Source organism: Corapipo altera, unplaced genomic scaffold (genome assembly GCF_003945725.1).
Source record: "Corapipo altera isolate COAL_440 unplaced genomic scaffold, ASM394572v1 61411, whole genome shotgun sequence".
Taxonomy (NCBI): domain Eukaryota; kingdom Metazoa; phylum Chordata; class Aves; order Passeriformes; family Pipridae; genus Corapipo; species Corapipo altera.
Window position 1 is genome coordinate 26,899,909 of NW_020884875.1, and position 20,779 is coordinate 26,920,687.

Here is a 20,779-nt window from a genome sequence, read left to right on the forward strand (position 1 = left end):
GGAAAAGAATCCCACCTCACACCTCTTTCCTTATCTAGTTTAACACCCAGCTTCTAGCCTGAGGTGTTGGATGTGCACACCTTCAGCCCCTGGCTTGGGTGGCCAGTCTGCACATTGTCAGCAAAGCATGCTGCTGACTGAGCCATCAGCAACAATAGTCCAGTCTCTTACAGCACCTGGGTGATCACTGCAGGTGGTCAAATGTTTGAGTTATTAATAACTAGCAGTTCAGTCTTTTTAAAGAAGACAAAACATTAAAAAGCCAAAAAGACACAGAAAAAAAGAGAAAACAAAAGGTGGATACCAGAATTTTTGTGTAACCCAGGACAAATTTGCTCTGTCCAAAGAAGGGTTTCATTCAGATTATTGTCATTACAGTCACTCCAACCCAACAGTACATCCAAAGGCTTGTTATGCGATCCCTGTATCTTTGTGCTTGCTGTAAAGAGCTCTCAAGCATCTCCCTAAATAGGATTTGTGCCTGAGGGCACATATAATGCTTCTACTCCATACTTATATACAAAGATATGCCTCCTTCAGGCATGCCCTGGAAGCAGAATACTAAATTATTCAGTGCATATTTGTCAGAAGAACTTGCCACTGCATTAATCCTGCATGACTATACACTTCAAAAGATTTTCAGTCTGTAGTGCCTTAAGTAAAATATACAAACACAAAGATACTGAACAGTACTGTCCTCTCAACTGCATGTTTCTTTTTCAATGCAGACAACTGAATTGACTTTGAGGGTGGGAGCACAGGGAGAGAAAACTTCATATATGTTTAGATACACATATATCTACCTTCAGTCAAATAATTTTCACTTAATGTTTTGTACCTAAAAAGCTACCATTTCCTATCTTCAAATCTTTTTTCATAGAGTAACTTGTTTCTAAAATCTGCTTTTTTTCTGAGTTAAAAATTTTCTACACTTTTTCCTACTTGTGCTATTAGAAGGACGTTTCTTTCTGTACACTAAGTTTTAAATAGCATGTTTAAATACTGAAAGCAAGGAAAGTAAACTATAAGATAACAATAATTTTACATGAAAATCTTTTCATATAAACCCCATCGAAAGTAGGTAATAAGATATTTCCTTATTTGAACAACTATTCTCATTAAAATACATTTGTGTTCCCAAGTATTCTATCGTGCCTCAATGATACACCTATATTTTGCCTTCTGTGTTCTCATTCAACACATTCTAGACCTTCACTTACCCCATTTTAAAATGTAATCTGGAAAAGCATCTTCAAAAGCATCCCTGCGTGGCCCTACTATTAATTAAATTCCAGGGTTGGACAACACATTATAAATATTTACTACAAATATATTTGACTCTTTAGTAAGGAAAATTCACTTTTATCTCAAATATGGACAAAATAGTGATATTCAATTAAAAATAAACCAAACTCACACACCCCGACCCTGAAAGAAAATCCCAGTAAAAAAAAAGGATATGTCTGTAGAATGCTCAGAAAGTTAAGTAACCTTTTTAAAAAAAGGTTTTGAATAGCTTTACCTGCTGGCCTCTTTCTTCTCTTCTGAAGTCCTTTAATCAGGTTCTTAATAATTTTCACTGTCACTACAATGAGTGATAAGGACCTGAAAGCAGTAGTTTGCTTGCAAAGTCTAGCTGCTTATGTCTTATAAGCCATATTTTTCTCTGAAAAAAAAGATTCTCTGATTTGTTTTTCTCTTTACTAAATGAACTCCATGCTTCTTAATCTGACTGCACTATCCAGTATACTTTTAAACATATATAGAATAGAACCTTTCAAACAAAACAAGAACTAGAAATGAAATGAGAGTGTACTTTTCTGTCAGGATCATGTAATAACAGTTTACAGCATAACACAAAAATCAATACAAACTGTCTATCTGACTGATTGATTAAGCCCAGTTTCAAAGCAGCAGAGATTAGGTTCCCTTGAGTAGGAGAAAATACACTACTGTCAGAATTTTGTAACACTGGTAACACATATTTCCCAAGGCTTTCATGCATCATTGTGGAAGCTCAGAATGACAGCCATTACACCTGAGAGTAAAAGAAAGAGAATTTCTCTGCAGAGAACAATAATCATCCTAAGTCCTTAAACTTTAATACTGAATATCAAGACATACCTGTGAACTTCAGGAGGTTCCCTCTGGATTTTAGAGCTTGCCTCCACAACCTCTTTGGCTACTTTTCCACTGCATTAAAAGATGATATAAATATTCCAGTAAGATATATGCCAAGAACTACATATACATGAACAAGTAAGTTACATTCAGAAAAATAAACTTAAAGGGCAAAAAAAAAAAATCCTATGAAGTGCATATATAATGTCCCAGAATAAAATTGTGCTGACTACTTGCCTGTAAAGCTACTGAAGAAAAAGCAACTTTTTGTAGTAGAACACTAAGAGTGAGACTCTTTGATGCACCCCTGTTTCACAGGTGCCCAGTTGCAGGGGGCATACAATCTCTGCACTGGCCACACATCCTTGTTTTTACAGAAGCAGCACCAAAAGTGGAGCTGTCTGCTGGTGAAACTGCTCTTGACAGAAATGTCTGTGTGAAGACTATTTATTTTGTAAGTGACTCTAAAGAGACAATAGAAAATCTTTCAAATCCTGACCTCAAATAAGTGTGAACAGACCCTTCAGCAGGAAAATCCCTCAATGTGGCGTGACTAATTACTCACACTTTCTTACTTTCTGAAATGATTTACTGTGAAAAAGAAACAGCAAACACCCACCTATATCGAAATCTACTGCCTTTAAAAAATATCTTGCTGCTGGACATCGTTTTGATCTGACTGGATTTTGCATACCTTGAAGAAAAAGAACAGAGGCTCTCAGATTTTCTTGGGTATGATAAGCAAAAATGAACAAGGTAAACTACAAGCTTTGTTATTTTTATTCCATAAAGTAATCAAAAATTGACCTTTCCAATTTTTTAAGGCCTCATACAAAACTAGGATATTGAAGCACACATAAAATAATTGAGATGGCACAGAGTGACTGAACATCAAAAAAGTGATTACCTGGCCAGGAAAATGAGAAAATTAAATGCAGACATTTTCTGCATCTCTATGGACTTTTAATCTCAGGAACAAAGAAGGAAAGGCTGCAGTACACCAAAAGCCCCTAGGACATGTGTCCTAACACCACCTTGTTTGTGGGAAAATACAACTACTTCCACTTTCCCATAGGAAAACAAAGAAATAATAAAGACAACTACTATTTTACCAAAGTAGTTGCACTTCCTATGTCTATTGAATCAACTTCTTAGTAGCCTACATCATGTCCTACTGCTTCTCTCCAATCATATTAAATCCTCTCCATTTAATATTATTACAAATCTTCATTTCATTAAAAAAGTCCTCTTGAAAGACCCACTAAAATTGAAACATGTGAACAGGATTTTAAGCAATCAGTCATGATAAAGAAATAAATCCACTCTCTGAAAACATTTAGAAAGTAGAAAAACATACTAGAGAAGCAGCCCTGCACACACCAAGGTCAGAGAAGAATGAGTGGGAGGAGGCACCCCAGATGTTGGAGCAGAGTCTACCCAGAAGCCAATGGAGAAAACCATGGGGAAAGAGGTTGTCCCATGCAGCCTGTTACAGAGCAGATATCCACACTGCAGCCCGTGGAGGACCCTGTACTAGAGCAGGCTCACATGCTCTCAGGGAAGCTGCAGCTTGTGGAGAACCCACACAGTAACTAGCTCCTGGCAGGAGTTGTGACCTGTGGAGAGGAATCCATGATGCAGCAGGTTTATCCTGAGGGCCTGCAAGCCCGTGGGAAGAACCCAGGCTTGATCAGTTCATGAGGGAGACTGGAGCAGGAGAAAAGTGTGAGAAGGAAGGAGTAGCAGAGAGAGCGCATTCCCCATCTCCCTCAGCTGCTCAGGGCACGAGGGACATAGAGCAGTTAGAAATGAAGGAGTAAAGCTGAGCCTGCAAAGAAACGTGGGGGGGTGTTTTTAGTTTTGTGTTTATTGACAATTTGAAATAGAGTAAGAAGGTTGTCCAGGTCAAGCCTGTTTTGCTTGTGGCAGTAAATGGTAAGCAATCTTTCTGTCTTTATCTTAACCTGTGAGCAATTTCATCTTATTTTCTCCCCTTAACCTGTTGAGAAGGGGCAGTAACAGAGCAGCTGGGTAGGCATCTGGCACCAAGATCAAACCCCCTACACTCATGTATTTGTGATTAATATTACAACCATTTAACAACAGCAGCAGAGGGGTGATATTCCTATGAGTCTCCCTCAGACATCTTTACTTTGAGCGCTAATTTCTCTCCTTTAGGTACAAATTGTTTCCTATTCCCCATTTATTTCTAGTAAAGTAAAATAAAACCACTCAAACAGCATGCATTATTTTCCTACTTCAAATTCCCTATTTCAAATTGAAAACAGTTCCGGATAAACATTATTTTAGTCTTTCTAAATAGACTATATGTAGACTTTACATAGTCTCAAACACAGTAGATATTAACATAGAGAATTATCAGATGTGACACCTCATACTTCCTGTATCTTCATAAATATATCAATTGAATAGATGATGTATTATTGTATCAGTGTTGAAACAAAAGAAGGACAGACTCTTCTCCAAATTAAATCAAATTACTATCATCCAGGTTAGAAGACACATTCTTCTTACTTAGTTATTATTCACCATTACAGCAGCTCCGTGGTGTTGCTATGTGTCAACACAGAAATAGTAATTTTTATAAAATATGCAAGAGTCTGTAAAGAGAAACTAAGCAGCAAGAATAAAAGCTACATGCCTAAAGGGAAGCATAACTAAACAGATCTAACAAAGTCAATGGAAGATAGAAAGAATGCATAAGAGCTTTTTAATGGGAATTATTATCAGGTTCTCTTTTAAGGAATAGAGAGGTAGATATACTCTTATTTTCTTGTCAATTTATACACTTTTTTTGTGTAACAAGATTGCTGGTACCTTTCAAAATGTACCTAAAAATGTCTTCTTTTTTAAATCATAGCAGAGAATTGTTTATTTTTCAATCAACTCTTACTAAACCTTGGATTTCAAGTGGAAGAACAATTACTGGCAGAAGAGCCTTGAGAATTCTCAATACATTTAACAGTGGGGCAACAATGTTCCCAGACAGAAGTACCACACTATGTCCATCCAACATCTCACTTCAGAGCAGCAAAAATAGTGTGCTGGAGAAAGTATAATTATTCACTCCAAACCCCTCCTGCCTCATTTAGATTTTAAACAATTTCTAATACCGGCTTGACATGAAATAACATTCCCAATTAACTTGCATATTTTCTGTTTGCATTTTGCATTCTGTTCATGAAATGGAACATTTCACATTGAACAATCTTCTTCTCACATGCACCTCTTTACTTTTAGTATAGATAATTACTTCAGGTTTACATACTTGTAAAAAGCCTGGTTCTCCACCCCACATTTCCATAGATGCTTACAAGCTGCTGGTGTAGACGTATGGAATGACAGCATAGCCTTTTTCTAAGTGCAAGGAAAAGAAAGCAAATTAAAGTAGTGAAAATTTTGAATTCTCGAAGACTGAAGTAGCTGTACCTGACAGCCTCACCATTAACTAGACACACTGAAGAGCAATTTTTCCTGTGTAGGTTCAAACGGTGGTTCACCCACAGATGTAGAACCCCTGCAGAGCTGATACTTAAAACAGCCCAGGCAAATTTTTCAGAAATAAAAGGAGATGCTTGGAGGGGGCATGGAAAAGCATATGTACAAGTGGCTTGTGGAATAACTGTATTCTGGTCAAAATCAAAGGAGGAAAGTCTCCGTCTTCAAAAATCTACAGTGCACAGTTGTTGCACTACTTACCACCCACCTCTCCCTGTTCCCTACCATTTGATGTCCTGCTGTCAAAATCTTCTTGCAACCACACAAACAGTTCCTGATACCTCTGACATTATTTCCTTCCTTCGTTTTCTTTCCTCACCTGCATTCAAAACCTTAATCTTAGACTACATCACTCTGACCTAGGTAAAGAACTGATTATAGCATGCTGTAGGTAAAAATCTCCATGATTTCAATTACAAGAGCCCAATGATACAACTCCTAACTACGTGGAACAAACTATAGCCTATTCAGCTGATCAAGATTTGAGGACATTATTGTGCTTATCCAAAAATAATGCAAATTGATCCAGGTGTCAATGCTCACTTGAATTTTCAATCATATGCAGATGTCTTCTGTACTTCAAAGTGGATGAGTACAGCATCTTAAATGAATTAAAGCTTGACTCCAAAGATGACCAAAATCATGAACAATCAACGTAGCACAGCATGAATGTTAAGTGAAAAATGTTTCAACCCTTTGCAAATTAGACATTCTTTTGATAACAGCAATTTAACATTAATTCATATTCTATATTTTAGTTACAATATGAAGTACAATTATTGATTGTTTAGAAGTTGGTTTAGTTTAAAAATTATGTTATGTCTTAGTGGATCTCAATCAAATAGAGAAGTTTTGTAAAAATATTAAACTTAACCTCTTTCTGAGCTCCAAACACATAAAAAGTCTTCCCTTCAAATTTTAGTTTATAGACATCACACCTAAAAAGAGAAAAAATATTTAAGTACAAGAAAAACAGATAGTTCTACTAGTAAGAAATGCAACTCACATGCAAGTTTCCCTGATTCCCAAAGTCAAGCACGTTGTCAAATGACAAAGGGCCTCTACAGAAATCTTACAACTTTTAGCATTGAAGTATCTAATATTCCAAATTTCTTTAGAGGACATAAGCCCACAGTATTTCTTTTATATGCCTATGTACATTCAAAGAATTAACTTTGGTTGCTGGAAAGTGAAGAGGAAATTAAAGGTACGCTTACACTCTATTTATGACACAGTTTGTGAATCCTCTTAAAATCTTAAAATGTCTATTGTAATTAAATTGAGAGAAAGATAATACTTTTTTCTCTATACTTATTTATACTTATTTATTTGAGGTTTCATATCACACATCTTAGTAACTGACTACTTACTACAGAACACAAAAGGAAGAAAAAGAAAATGTTTGACAGAACTTACAAAAGGGGCCTTATGAATTGAAAACTTATGTTAAAATTTAATTTAACCAAGGCTGAAAGCTCAGTCTACATGTGGAATAGCAGAGCACCATAAAAAGGCAATGCAATGCCTCTGCTTAAATTACAATGGAAATTTCGTCATTACTAGAGCTGCAATGAGAGATACTGGGGCTTTTTCATAAACTTCTCTAAAGGTTTTGGATATCAGATGAAATAGGAATAATTCTGGAGGCAAGGACAATGCTATCCCTGAAACTTTATAGCAAGAGTTTTGCTTAACATAAACAACAAGAAAAAACATTCCAGTTTATATTACACTGAAAATGTAAATAATGTAAATTACATTGAAAATGAAATCTCAAATATGAAATTGGATTTTTACAGTGTAAAGCAAATATCAGCTAACACTAGTTAAAGTTACTAGCACTCACTTCTACAACTTAGAAATGAAAGAAGCAGTACATGACAATCAGATAAACCTCACCACACAACCCCAAACTCTAGTGTAACACTGAGACAGCTTAATGGCTTTTCCTCTATTGCGATTTCATTTGTATCTGGTTTTCATGTCAATGGACAAATTAATATACCCAGATCTCCAGGAGGATATGTTGTCCTTAAATAACCTGGAAAACTAAGTGCTGCGAAATTACTTTCCCATAGCATGGTGGACAAATGCTTGGTAAGGGCTATTCTCTCCTCTGTGCACCATAGACTGACATTACAGTAAAATCATCCTTATGCCAAAAGCACAAACCACTGAAGTACTGTGATCAGGGCTACCTGTAATTAACCCCAGGGAAACTACAGCATATATCCAGGATTGCAAGTGGTTGGCATTTGACAGGCATGTCCCCAGAGATCCACAGGGATCCACAACTGAATTGTACAGACAGGACTATACTGACTTTACACCTTTGAAGATTTCAGGTTATTCAACTATCAGGGAGGTTTCTACAGATATGCAGTAAAAAGTCCAGCTCTACTTTAAAAACTTCCTCAGCACTTTTTCACCTTCTGCCCATCTTGATACCACAAGACAAGCTGAAAGCTCTGAGATGGAACACCCATACCTAAGTAACTGCTGTTGGCATCCGTGTAACAGCAGACTAAAAAGAGATTTATCAACAACTAAGCATGACTGCTCTGCACCACACTTCTGAGAGCATGGCCAGCTGCATTTACATCACCTCCAGGAGCTGTTTTACCTCTCCCTCAAATGTGGCTGCCTGATGCTAACCAATTATGTTTTATAGGAGCATAAAACAAAAGCAAAACCAGACAAACCAAGGACAATTGCATAAGTGCCCACTTCTTGAAAAAAAAAGAGACCAAAAGAAAAAAAGAAACTTGAAGGCATTCTGACCTCCTCCTCTACTTCCTGAGTAAGTTCTTTTGTAATTTTCAAATTGAGGTTAAGGAAAAGAGGAAATAGTAATATTTTTACAAGAGTCAAATAAAGGTTAAGGTGAACTCTTGTTAACTATTCCAGACATCTCTGCCAATAAGCCTCATTGGTGACTTACAGCATAGCTGAAAAATCAACTTACTCAATTTTAACATTCATGTATTATTTTGACTAATGCATCCCGTGGAATAATTTTCATTGGAGGATGAATGAGACCAAAGTTGTTGTTGTTATTATTATTGTTTTTATCTAAAATCCTTTGAAGCAGAAATATGATGGGGCAAGAGAAAGAATATTCACATGGTCCTCCTTAAAGACAACATATGCAGGTGAAGATAGTAGGAAGAAGAAAAGACACAGGAGAAAATACTCCTACTTATTAAGATACATTTACTTCATGTACTTACCATTTTAACAAATGAATTCTTTTATTCCCCTGGAAAACTACAAATCCTGCAGCTGTGAATCCTAGAAATGTGGTTGTCCCGACTGAGTCCTTGAGAAAGAAAAGGAAACACAATTTTCCCTTCATCCAGTGAGGTATTTCTTCCTGAGACTGTAAATCGCTACCCCTCTCTAGACTACCTCTATTTTGTTTGCCTTTTCAAAATAAATTTTGCCTTCAAAATGTGTATTTCTAAAGATAAAGGGTAGCTCTTGGCAATACAGGCCTCAGTTATTTCTAGGCATTTAAGTGAGAAACAGCATCTTATGCTTTTTTTCTATCTACCTGTAGCTGATAACAGGGACTCCTGAGGTATATTTACTAATTTTATTGAAAATATACTTCTGTTTATGTCCCATTCTTAATGTGCTGACTAACTACAAACCAGGGATTTGTATCTGCTTCAACACTGATATTTTTTAAGATTTCAGAATACATTGTTCCTCTGCAAGATGTTGTGTTGGAAGTACTGCTGACAGACAGCATTTACCACTTTAAGCTTCTGGTTTGTGCTCAAGTATTCTTGAGTATTCTCAAGTATTCTTGAGTACAAACAAGAAGACATGGTGATACTTGTCTTTCAAATAGAAGAGACCATTTTAAAATTTTAACTCTACTATAAAAGTTCTGGTTCATCCTTTTTGATTAATGATTCGGGTGAGTTTTGTATCCATTGGATTTCCTGTCCATCCCAAATTCCACACCCTCATCTTACTAAAGCTAGTCAACTTTATTGTGCTTGATGTTCCACCAACAAAATAAAGGGGCACTGAAACAGGGGTGGTTCTGGAGTAGCAGCCACAGCACTGGCAAGAACACATCGTAAGAAGCCAGCAAAGAACCTTGCTTTGTAGTTTGCTGCCAGAAGACAGACAAATTTGCCTTAAGCATGGGTCACAAAACTTCTAATTGTCCCCACGCTACAAGCCCTGCTACACAGGTAAACAGGAAATTCTGAACCAGTTTTGCCTCTGTGCTAAGCGCCAACCTAAGTCTGGGATGCCCTTTGAAAATCTCCAGTATAGTTTCAAACTGAAATTTACTGTCATTGACTTCACTGAGCTCTGAACCAGCCCATCTTTCGCACAGGAGCACCATTCCTGACAAAGTATATACAACATCTTATGCAGCTTTGTGTTAGAGCTGACTGCTTAAGGGCGCTAACCACCAGCACAGCTAACTGAACAGTGTTGCTGTTCCAACAAATGAGATAATATACAAGCCAAAGTAAAAGCAGCAGTTAAAACAAAAGCAATTAATACTAAAAATAAACACTGTAGATTATGCAGATACAACCACGTAATTAAAAATGCAGGTATAAAGGATAATCAGAACTGTTAATTAAAATCACCTTCTTATAGAGGATCACAAAATAGCAAAGTGGGAGGTGGGAATAGGAAGTGGGTTCTCCCCTCTGTACATCTGGTTTGTTGTTCTTCGTAAGATTTTCATATTTTGATGGTGTTTGAAAAACTGATCTGCCAAGGATTATCAATTTGTTGCACCTTCTGGACAGAATAATGCTGAATCCTGAAAATCCTGGCAAACAAAAAGTACTTCACACCTAGAGTGCTTAAAAGAGACCTTTGCATTAAATGCAAAGAAATTATGAAGAATAAGCAAAGCTTAATGTCACGACATTCTATTAGATTCTCCTATGATGTTCTGTTTCCTCCGGAGAAAACTTTCCGGAGAAAACTTTCCTTTGACTGATGCAGTAATGTCAAGCCGTCAGTGTTCTTCCAAGCCTTAGGCATAGTATAGAGTTCTAGGGCAGGTTCTTTAATAAATTACTCACTATTTGTGCGTGGATAAAAAAACAGAGCTAAATCAATTTCATTAATGGGTTTTAAGTAAATATTAGTAAAAAGACACTTCATTAAATGTTAGTAAAAAGACTGTTACCTTGCACGGATGCGGATCAACACCGTAAGTTTCCAAAGAATATGCTTTCAGAAGCAAGTTGAATTCAGCAACAGCTGGGCTCTGACCTCTGAAATTACAAAAGAAATAGCAGTTTTACAGCAAAAAGAAAATAGGAGAAAAAGACTTTTTGACTGTAGAGTTTAAATGCCTAAAAACAGAGGAAAGTTTTTACTGACATTCAAACTATTTCAACCATGTTTTGTTTATAATAAAAAGATAGAAAACTTTACATATGTTTTCTTCTTCTGAATTATACAGTGCCTGATGTTTTCAGGTAAATCCTGAAGTTTTTTCTCAATCCCGAGATAACAACAGTTAGCCAGAATTGTCCAGTATTTCTTTTCTTTTCATATACAAATCTCAGCATCTTTTTTCCACAAACTCTTGCTCCTCAACTCATTTAAAAGGATTGTGCAGATTAACACACATTCCTTCAGCGCAGGGCATGACAATCATATTACACTGTCTACTCAGATGCATGCCTAATTATAGCAGTGCCTGCTACCAACATCAGAATCTGTCAGCATTTCCATTTATACACCCCTATTTTTAGGGTGTCTATAATCAACAACGAACATACGCTAAAGACTGAAACATGGCATGCAAGACTTAGAGTCTTTTAGAATCTTCTAGAGTAAGTTTTGTTATTAGACTTTTGCTAACTCCTGCCATTACAATAAGCTCTAATACAGATTTAAAATGCCTGTTTGAAAGCAAACTGTTTCAATTATTATTTCATTTATGTATCTGCATAACTAGAGTACATGGTTCTGATACATAAAATGGTTTTATGACAATGAACAGTACCTAAGACCTTTAGAAAGCCAGGCCTCATAAATCTCATGCAAATTATAAAAAAACACCCCAACAACAGCAACTAAAGAAAAAAAATCCACAGTAAACAAATTTTCAAGGAACATAGTCATGCTTTATCTTATGCCTGCATTTTAGAGTCCAGCCTCACACTATGATCAATGGCACATGGAAACTGACATTTAAAACTGCACTAAGAGAAGGTCACTCTAAACAAACCTACATCCTGAGGACCTCACTGCCACCGTCCAAGCTCACTCGGCCCTGGCACATGAACTTTAGGATCAAAGGGTGGGCTCAGTTCAGTGCACACCATGTCTCACCTAAAAAATCCATTGCGCAGGCTTGAAGGCCTTACCCGCATTTGCAAAGCCCTGTATCACCAGTGTGCTTGTAGCAAATGTGGGTAAAGACTTTCCCAAATCTTCGTTTGCGAAGATTGGCCATGATGATGTGTTGGTGTAGCATAAATTCCCTGTAAATCTGTTATTCCCCGGTAGCTGGAAATCAACAAGCACTGACATAAGATATTCTGTATCTAGCCCAAAATTCAGTTTAACAACTAAGACAACACCTAGCACACTCGTGGATATCAAATCCTATTTTGAACCTAATAGGATGACACTCTGTGGCAATGTAATAACCTTTTTTGTTACAAAGTTTGAACCATTGCTAATTTTCACTGTTCATCATATCCTACTCAATCCCATGATATTTCTTGGGCTTCTTCTGTGTTTATTTTGGATCTCTCTCAATATTATACAACCTTCATTTTATTTCAGGCCACATTTTTGGGGATATTTTCTTTTGAAAAAAAAACCACACAAAACCAAAGAAAATACCCCATGATATTAGAGATGTGGCCTTCTTTCTCCTTTTTTTGGTCTCTTCCTCACCTCTTTCCAATGGAAAAGAATATGTACCAAGCGGAACATCAAGAACTACAAATAGATATTTACACAGTTAAATGCTTAATGAAAAAGTAGCATGAAAGCAGCAAGCAAAAGAAAAATGCTTATTTTTCCCAGTTAACTTGCTGAACTTTTTCTCCATTTTCAATATTAATAAGTCACAACCTTGTGTTTAATCACAACTCTAAGACCATAAATGACCATTAAAAAGGCAATAAATTTGTTTCATATACAAGTCAACTGTACCTGACAGAACTAATTGACTAATTAGAACTTAATTACTTAGAACACTTATGTTGCATAGTGAAAAGCCAAATAGATGGTTTGATTGCTTATTGGATATTGAGCCTTACAAAAATGTAAGATTATAAAATGCATCTTTTATCCAGCTACCTTTGCTGCTACAAAGGAAAGTAGTCAATCTTCTGGTTTGAATGCACCAAAAAGTGACAAGTAATTTGTAACAGTGTGGTTTGGGGGTTTGGCATATTGAAATGGGGAAAAATATTACAGAGACACATTAAAAAAAATTAGCAGGCTCTCCCCACCTATAGCCTCTGAAACTATGCTGGTTTTGTGCATATCAAGTGGAATAAGATGCGGTACTTGGAAAAAAAATGCAGAAAACATGGACAAATTTGATCTTATCGGATCAAATGGCTAATCAAATGGCAACAGTGCAAAGCCTTAAAAGAACATCACAAAACACAAGAGTCAAGAGCAATATAAATGAAAATTACTCATTCATCTCTTCTCAAAGGATTAATATTTAAGTCTTGATAATACACTTTTCATCTGTAACTTAGTAATGAAATTTTTCTTACTAAATAAAAATATAACTGTAGCAAATCCTATCAGCAAAGTCAATATTTTTTTACCAGTCACTGATCAAACATTAGATATGGTTTTGATTTGCTTTGTTTAAAAACCCTTAAGCTTTCTACGTGTAGCAAACATCCTTACACAAGAATTTATAGAGTTTCTTAATATATGTAAGTGTTTTTATTACTGCCTTCTACAGTGGAAAAACAGGAAATATTTATGTAATGTATCTTTGCTGGTTTATAACTCAGTTCTCTCAAGAAAGTCATGTCTCTCTGTCAGTGCATTTACTCCTCTTAATTTATTTTTCAGTATATATTCAACATTAAGTAGAGGATATATTACCCTTCTACATGTTGCAGCCACTCCTGCACCTGGCTGCAACATGGTGAAGTGCTGAGGCCTGAACAACACCCCCTGAGCCAGAGTTGGCCTCTAGATGGACCTTCCAACCTAATGTTATATTTAGTCACGTATCTGCTTATTAGCCAAAATTCTATATAATCCTTAGTAACATCCATAATACTATGTCTGTGTAAGCATGTATGCTTGTTAATAAGGTATGCTGGTATCCACTTAATTAGTAAAGATTTGTATTTGCTATGAATGTATCCATCATTCTGTGTTTAGAGACTAGTCCAGGCCATGGAGGTAGGCAATTGGCCCCATTCAACAGTAGTTGGTCCAAATTGACTCTCCTGATTTTCCTCTGAGCCCTGGCCAGCTTATTCAAAGATAGAATACGTTTACAGAACAGATGCAGTTTTAATTTACCTATTGTTAATTTAAAATCTATTCCCATGATACAGAGAAATCTACTAAGCTTTCTGGGTTTATTATGGTGATTAAAATTTCTGGTCCAGACACACCTAGCCCGTAAAGCCTTCCCCAAATAAAGAGGGAGGGAAGGCTGTAGAGTATTTCCAGGAAAATGGACACTTTGTGAAAATCCATATTGCCGTTCTGAGGAGCAGTAGGCCTCACTTGACATAACTTTGGAGGTTATTAAAAGAATAGTTTATAGTTGCAAACTGTGTGAAACTCTGTGTGTTTATACTTGCAAGTTGTGTGAAAACTCTATGTTTATAGTTGAAAGTTGTGGGAAACTGGAGATAAAGAGAAAACTGGAAAGTCCCAGGAAAGTCTCTAAAGGTAGATCAATAGGAAGGACTTTGGGTGGCACGAATGACGTTAGGACGCGTGGACAGAGCATCAGGACCAATGAGCTAAAGCCATGAAACGCGAGCACAGACTGAGCTATCCAATCACTTTGTTGTAATCACGTACTCGGAAAAAGCTGACTGTATAAGAGCTAACTCATTTAAATAATAAATTGGACATCATTTGATCATATTGATCATCTGTGTGTTGTTCCTGAATTCCTGCCGTCCACAGAAGGCAGAGGGGGCAGAGGAAATAGGTCCTTTCAGCTGCTAAAGAAATCCCTACACTGTAGAATTTCACACAGATATCTGAAGATAACAGCATGCTAAGTGTGCAGAACCTGAATCCAAACCACACCACGAGACAGGTAACAACTAGTGTGGTAAAAACAACCATATCTGTAGATCATGATTATGACCGCTCTTGGCAGGGGAAAAAAGGTAAAAAAAAAAAAAGTCACATGCACACAGAAAAAATAAATCTTCACTAAAGCTAAAAAATTATTAATGTTGCAAAAAAATTGCTGTCTTTTTCAGTTCTAGTAGAACATCCTTTCTACTGAATACTTCTTGGAATTCCATTTAAAAAAAAATCCTATGTATCGATGTATTTTTTCAGTTTTTCAAAAGAGAAGGGAAAAGACAACTCTTTTGCCTGTGAAGTTGCTTTCTCTAGATTACCACTACAACTGCATCTTCCATTAAATTCCTGCTCACGTAAAGCTGTTCCTCACCATAAAGCTTCTGGAAGTATTCTCTGTGCCATGCAAACACCAATCCAGCACCTCACTTATTATTTTCATCTCAAAACAACACCTTACTTACTATTTTCTAGTTAGCGCATCCAGAATTACAAGAATGGTTCCTTGATTTGAATTCATTCTAAGCACGCTTCCATCAGAAAAATATGGTTCAGGAGAACAAAGCTTTGAGGAAAGCAGCACACACAGAATCCTTCAGGAAAAGGACTAGGTGACTAAATTCCAACTATGTCTCTAATTCATCCAAATTACAACTGATATGAACTATGGAGTGAAAGAAAGAAAATACCAGGAAAATGTGGCAGAATTAGAAACAAAAAATTATTCTCCCATTACAGCACACACAATGGCATTTTAATACCAGATTGCTAACTTACAGAGAATTAGTTATTTTCAAAGTTGCAGTGACGTGCCAACATATGGCCTGATAGGTAAATCTAAATGCCTATGCTGCGAGACTGTAAGTGAGGCAGCATGGGCTATCAAAGCTGAAATGAAGAGAGCATTCAGTGCAGCCAGGGCTGTAATGTAAGTGAGGCCCTGAGCAGTTATCACCCCGAGCAGCTAACTCCCACTACATATCATTGTCCCCCTCAGCTCTCCAAGGTCCTCAGTATACTTTATATAGCTAGGAACTACAAAGACTTTGGCTTCTTAGGCCTGGAACTCACCTATCCCTGCATCAGCCCAAATCCTGCCTCTTTCCAGGTGTGTCCCTCACCTCCATGTATACCTCAACATATCCTCGGTCCCCAGCAAGTGGCTTCTGTCTCCTGTAACATGACTTGCAAGTTTTGGAGCAGCCTTCCAATAGGATTCCCTTCATGTATAGCAGGCTGTTAAATGCTGGTGTGATTAGGATAGTACAAGGAGATAAATATAAAGCATAGACAATTGTGCTGCCAGCATTAAATGCATAAAACTAGATAATATATAGTTTTAATTGTAAGAAGCACTTAAATGGAATACCAAATCCACCTTATTCTGGACTTGCTAAATGTGAATTCAGTTTTAGCACTGTACATTTAGCACAAATGTATTGGACACCATGCAAGAAGTTGATTTAATCTTGAATGAAACAATATTAACATGCACAAAGAAAAGCACTTTTTAGCAACTGCTGCCACGTCTTCTAGGACAGCCTCCCAGATTGCACTCTGATAGTAGCATTGGAGTTATGCTTGCCAGTGGTTCCACTGACAGATCCATGTCTGCAGGAGAAAGCTGGGCCAGTGGAAACAGGATATCCTGTACTCCTGCTGGAACCAGAGTCAGAGCACACATGGTAACTGATGGTATGGCAAGGGGAATACAGTAGGAGTCAAAGAAGCAGAGGAAAGTTAAAAGTGCTTAAATCCTCACTGAGAAGTTACAATGTAGATGATGCAGCAAAGGATAAAAATGTTATATACCTGTCAAGTCCAATTTAAACACTACTTTTCATTTAGCTTTGATCAAACTCAAGCATTAACTTCCTAGTCTGGTTTCAAGAAAATACTCCCTTTGGCTTAAAATTTTAAATTGCTTTTGCGATAGTTACTGTCAGAATATGGCAGTGATTTTGCAGCTTTAGAGGAAACCTTTTCTTCTCCAAAAGGTATTCTTTCATGCGTGACTTTTGCAAAAGCTGGAGCATTCAATATACACAGTGGAGATAACAGACAATTCAGTAGCATTCTGACATCTTGAGACTGTATCCACATTGGCCATCCCAGGGCATAATAAATAACTTATGACATATGGGAAACATGGGAAACAGGAAATCGAATAGGTCATGCACCTCTATAATTTACTTGACAAAGTTAATGTTTGCATGGGTCTTTCAAATAAGTTAATGATGTTTTACATAACATTTTCATATCTAAAATACATGGTGTAATATTTCATATCAGAAATAAGTAAAAATGGATTGCTAGTTGTCATGGTTTGAGAGCCCCAAAATCCAATTCTCGAGTCCAAGCCCCCCTCCCACATCTCAGCCCAGTGTGAGATGGGTTTTCCAGACAACACACAAGACTCAAAATGGGGGGAAAGGATTATATTACAATGACTGTACAAATGAATATTATAATACGTTACACACACAATCTCAACTATCTCTACCATGATAAATCAGTATTTACAATGGATCAAATCTCTTCTCTCTCCAAATAAAAGTCCAGGAGGGAAGAAGGAAGAGATCCTTTCCACTCTCAGAGCAGCAATGTCTCTAGGACAGCAGCCTATCTCTCTCTCTTCCATGCAGCAGCTGTAGCTGGATCTCTGCCAGTATACACACAAGGGGGGGTCTCCAAGCCCCTCTCAGCCCTTCGACTCCAAGCGAGGGTCTTTTTCTTCCGTGGGCTGTGTTTACCAGGACAAAGGTCACTTCACCACGGCATATCAATGAAGTGCAGAAACCTCCGTGACGGTCCCTTATCTTCAGGGGATTCAAATTCCCTTACAGAGCTCTTGGGCTCTGATCTCAGGCTGCTAGCTTAGTTTAGCAGCAGCGGGGGGTGAAGCCCCCCTCCGCATTCCTTTGGCCGTCCTGGTCCAGTTCTGGGAAGCCCTGAGCTTCTCAGCTCCTCTCTTTTTGGTGCTGTAGCACTCTAAGACTCTTCTCAAGTAAGAGTCCATCATCCTCCTCTTCATCTGGAGGTCTCAGAGGGGTTTGGGGAGTTTGTTTCAGTTCTTACGCAAACTCTCTCTCTGTAGAGCTTAGTTCTCTCTCTGCTGCTGGCTCTCCCTCTCTCAGACAACTCTGTGTCTTCCTTGGCTACATGCTGTCTCTCCTGCTTCTCTCTTATCTCTTGGCTCTCTGCCCTCCATACGCTGCTGCTTCTGTTGCTGCTCCTGCTGTTGCTCACAGTGGAGAAACTTCCAGCTTCTCAGTCATAGACCTCAGTTCAGTTTAACACTGTTTCCGAGTTTCTATGACCCACAGTTGGGGGCTGGGGGCCTGTGGCCCTCCAGAGGGGCTCCTGCCCCTTGTCCTCGTGGCTTTACAACATGGCCACTCTCTCCAACAACAACTACTACAACAACAACGACTCTTCCGGTCTGGGTGATACGTTTATATTTTGCAAGAGTGCTCATTGGTTCAACCCCAAGGGATACCACCCCCTGGGGGTTTACCATTTTATAACTTCAGGGGGAAAACTTTTTTCCCCCCACCACACTAGTTTTCAGGTGGGATAAAAAAAAAAGCTTGATTTTCAACCACTTTCTTCCAAAAAACAAAAACAAAGAAACAAACAAAACCCCAAGCAAAACCCCAAAACAACAGGGGGAAAAATCCCACCCAAACCACACCAAAACATTATTCCTACAAATATAAATTCCCTTGATAGGGACTTATGTCTATTTTCCCTTAGAAAATCTCGGTATATTCAGATGTCTGGCCTCTGGAAGCTTGGTATCAAGTTCATAACAAGGTATTTTTGTCTTTTGTTTTATTTCTGTACCTCTCCCTTTCTTAATGAGGGAAGAATAATTAATTAAAAGTCACAAGACAATCACAACTCAATAAACCTGCTATGCACTTCTGTCTGTCACATTTACGTTTTTGCAATTAGGTGCAGTAGAAAGTCACATAAAAGGTCATATTTTGCTAAAATGCAGTGATGTCCTCACAGCCACAAAGGATAATAGGGGCATCATGTCATACGTTTGCTTTCAGTAATTAAAAAGAAAAGGGCTCTAAATGACACCTAATGAGTCACTAGGTCACTGGAAGTTGTCACAGTATTCTACTGCTGCTTCCCAAACACTCCCTCATGATCTTCTTGTTCCTTTCTAAAGCCAAACTATTCCATCATGCTGTAGGGCAGAAGAAAATATGTGACCAGTCAACAGGCCTTAAGGATGCTGAGACAGGATTCAGTGAAGAAATTACCTCTTTCAAGCCATATGGCTTTAGTTATATGGGAATCTGTTGCACATAAGAGATGTCATAATATTTGTTTGTTTATGCATGTGAAAAAAACCAAAGAATCAGACTCACAGTATCACTTGAGTATCCTGTTAAAAAAAGGCCAGGAACCTCTTGCAGCACTTTTAAAAATACTCATTGAGCAGCACAATATTAATTTTTATCAGATAATTCAACTCACTGAATGCAGCGAAAGAGATGTGTAAATCAGTGCCACACAGAAGGTGGCAAACTCAGTGTTTCTTTGAGTAATATTTTCCAGCTAGATATGTAAATCTTATAATCTAACACTGGACCTGTCTATATATAGTTCATTATGTGGCAGATATATTTTATTAATTTGTACTCCTAGAATAGAGATCCGTGGAATTAAATATCTGGAAAATGTAAAACTTCTTTGTGACTAGTGAGTGTCTGATATAAAAAACATAAGAGGATGATCAATTTGGAGAAGACAGAGCTACAGGGGGAAATTGCCAAGTAGTAGCTATCCAGATAACTCTGAAACTGTCTTTGTTCTCTGAAATCTGGCAAATAGGTAAGGCATAGCAGGTACTGACACAAGCAAAAGAAAACAGAAAATAAAGATGACTGTTCCTGAGAGCTGCAAAGAGCTACAAGCCACTGAGCCTAAAATTCGTACCACATAAATTGGTAAAATATAGAATAGAAAGAGAATTAAGGAACGTATGCATGTAAGTGGGGTATATGGTGAAAGTTCTGCTATAAATTATAGTTATGCCTCAATTTTTTGTAGGAACCAGCAGACCCACAAGCAAAAGAAGTCAGCCTGATACCATCTGATTTCCAAAAGGCAATAATTAATAGTGTCCCTCACCAAGACTACTGAAGAAATTCAGGGGACATCCTCACATGCTGAGCAACTATTGATGGGAGGGATTCAGGACTAGGAGAATCCTAGAGAGACCTGTGCAAAAGCTTGTAACATTTACTGTCATGGGTTCAGGTAGAATACACCAACAGGAAAGAGGGTTAAAAAATGAGGTAAAAAATATGTCTAGTTATTCATAACAAAGGAATTAGCTAACTAAGTTCATAATGGATGGGCAAAATTACACATAAACAAACAAACAAACAAAAAAACCAACACAGAAAAATATATCTCTCCTAGCATCATGAAATATAAAACCCACCAGCTTTGGCCTATCACCCTTCCTTCCCTCCTTCTAACTTTAAATAAAGGACTAGCCTGTTCTTTAAAGACTGAATTTATAAAAGTCTTTTCAATTGCACCTTGGCTTAATCGATGAAAGATATTGTTTTATGAAGGCTGAATTTATCCTTTGGAAATCTGCAGACACTGCATGGAACAACACTGAAAGTAAAATAAATTCTGTTTCCTTTTTTAAAAGGCTTTCACATTTTAGACTGCTCTAAAAATATTAGATACAACCACGCCATTTAAAACATCATTCATCAAAAGAAATACAAAGAAAGTATGTAGGTTTCAGGAAGGAAAAACCAGAAGACACATTAATACTGGCAAACTTATTGTCATGAATGTTGTACTTCACTTGAAAAACATATTTGATAGGATTCTG

At 37.4% G+C, this 20,779-nt stretch overlaps 1 protein-coding gene across 4 annotated transcripts in view; it reads right to left on the reverse strand.

Annotated features, from left to right (window-relative positions):
- FRMD3 (FERM domain containing 3) overlaps positions 1-20,779 on the reverse strand; it is a 144,067-nt gene that overhangs the window by 16,516 nt on the left and 106,772 nt on the right. For all 4 annotated transcript variants that reach the window (XM_027634540.1, XM_027634541.1, XM_027634542.1 and 1 more), the window contains 6 exons: positions 10,814-10,901; positions 8,871-8,959; positions 6,515-6,578; positions 5,411-5,499; positions 2,741-2,815; positions 2,125-2,193 (listed from right to left, as the gene is read on the reverse strand). In XM_027634540.1, coding sequence (XP_027490341.1) covers positions 2,125-2,193; positions 2,741-2,815; positions 5,411-5,499; positions 6,515-6,578; positions 8,871-8,959; positions 10,814-10,901 — 474 coding nt within the window. The remainder of the gene's footprint in view (positions 1-2,124; positions 2,194-2,740; positions 2,816-5,410; positions 5,500-6,514; positions 6,579-8,870; positions 8,960-10,813; positions 10,902-20,779) is intronic.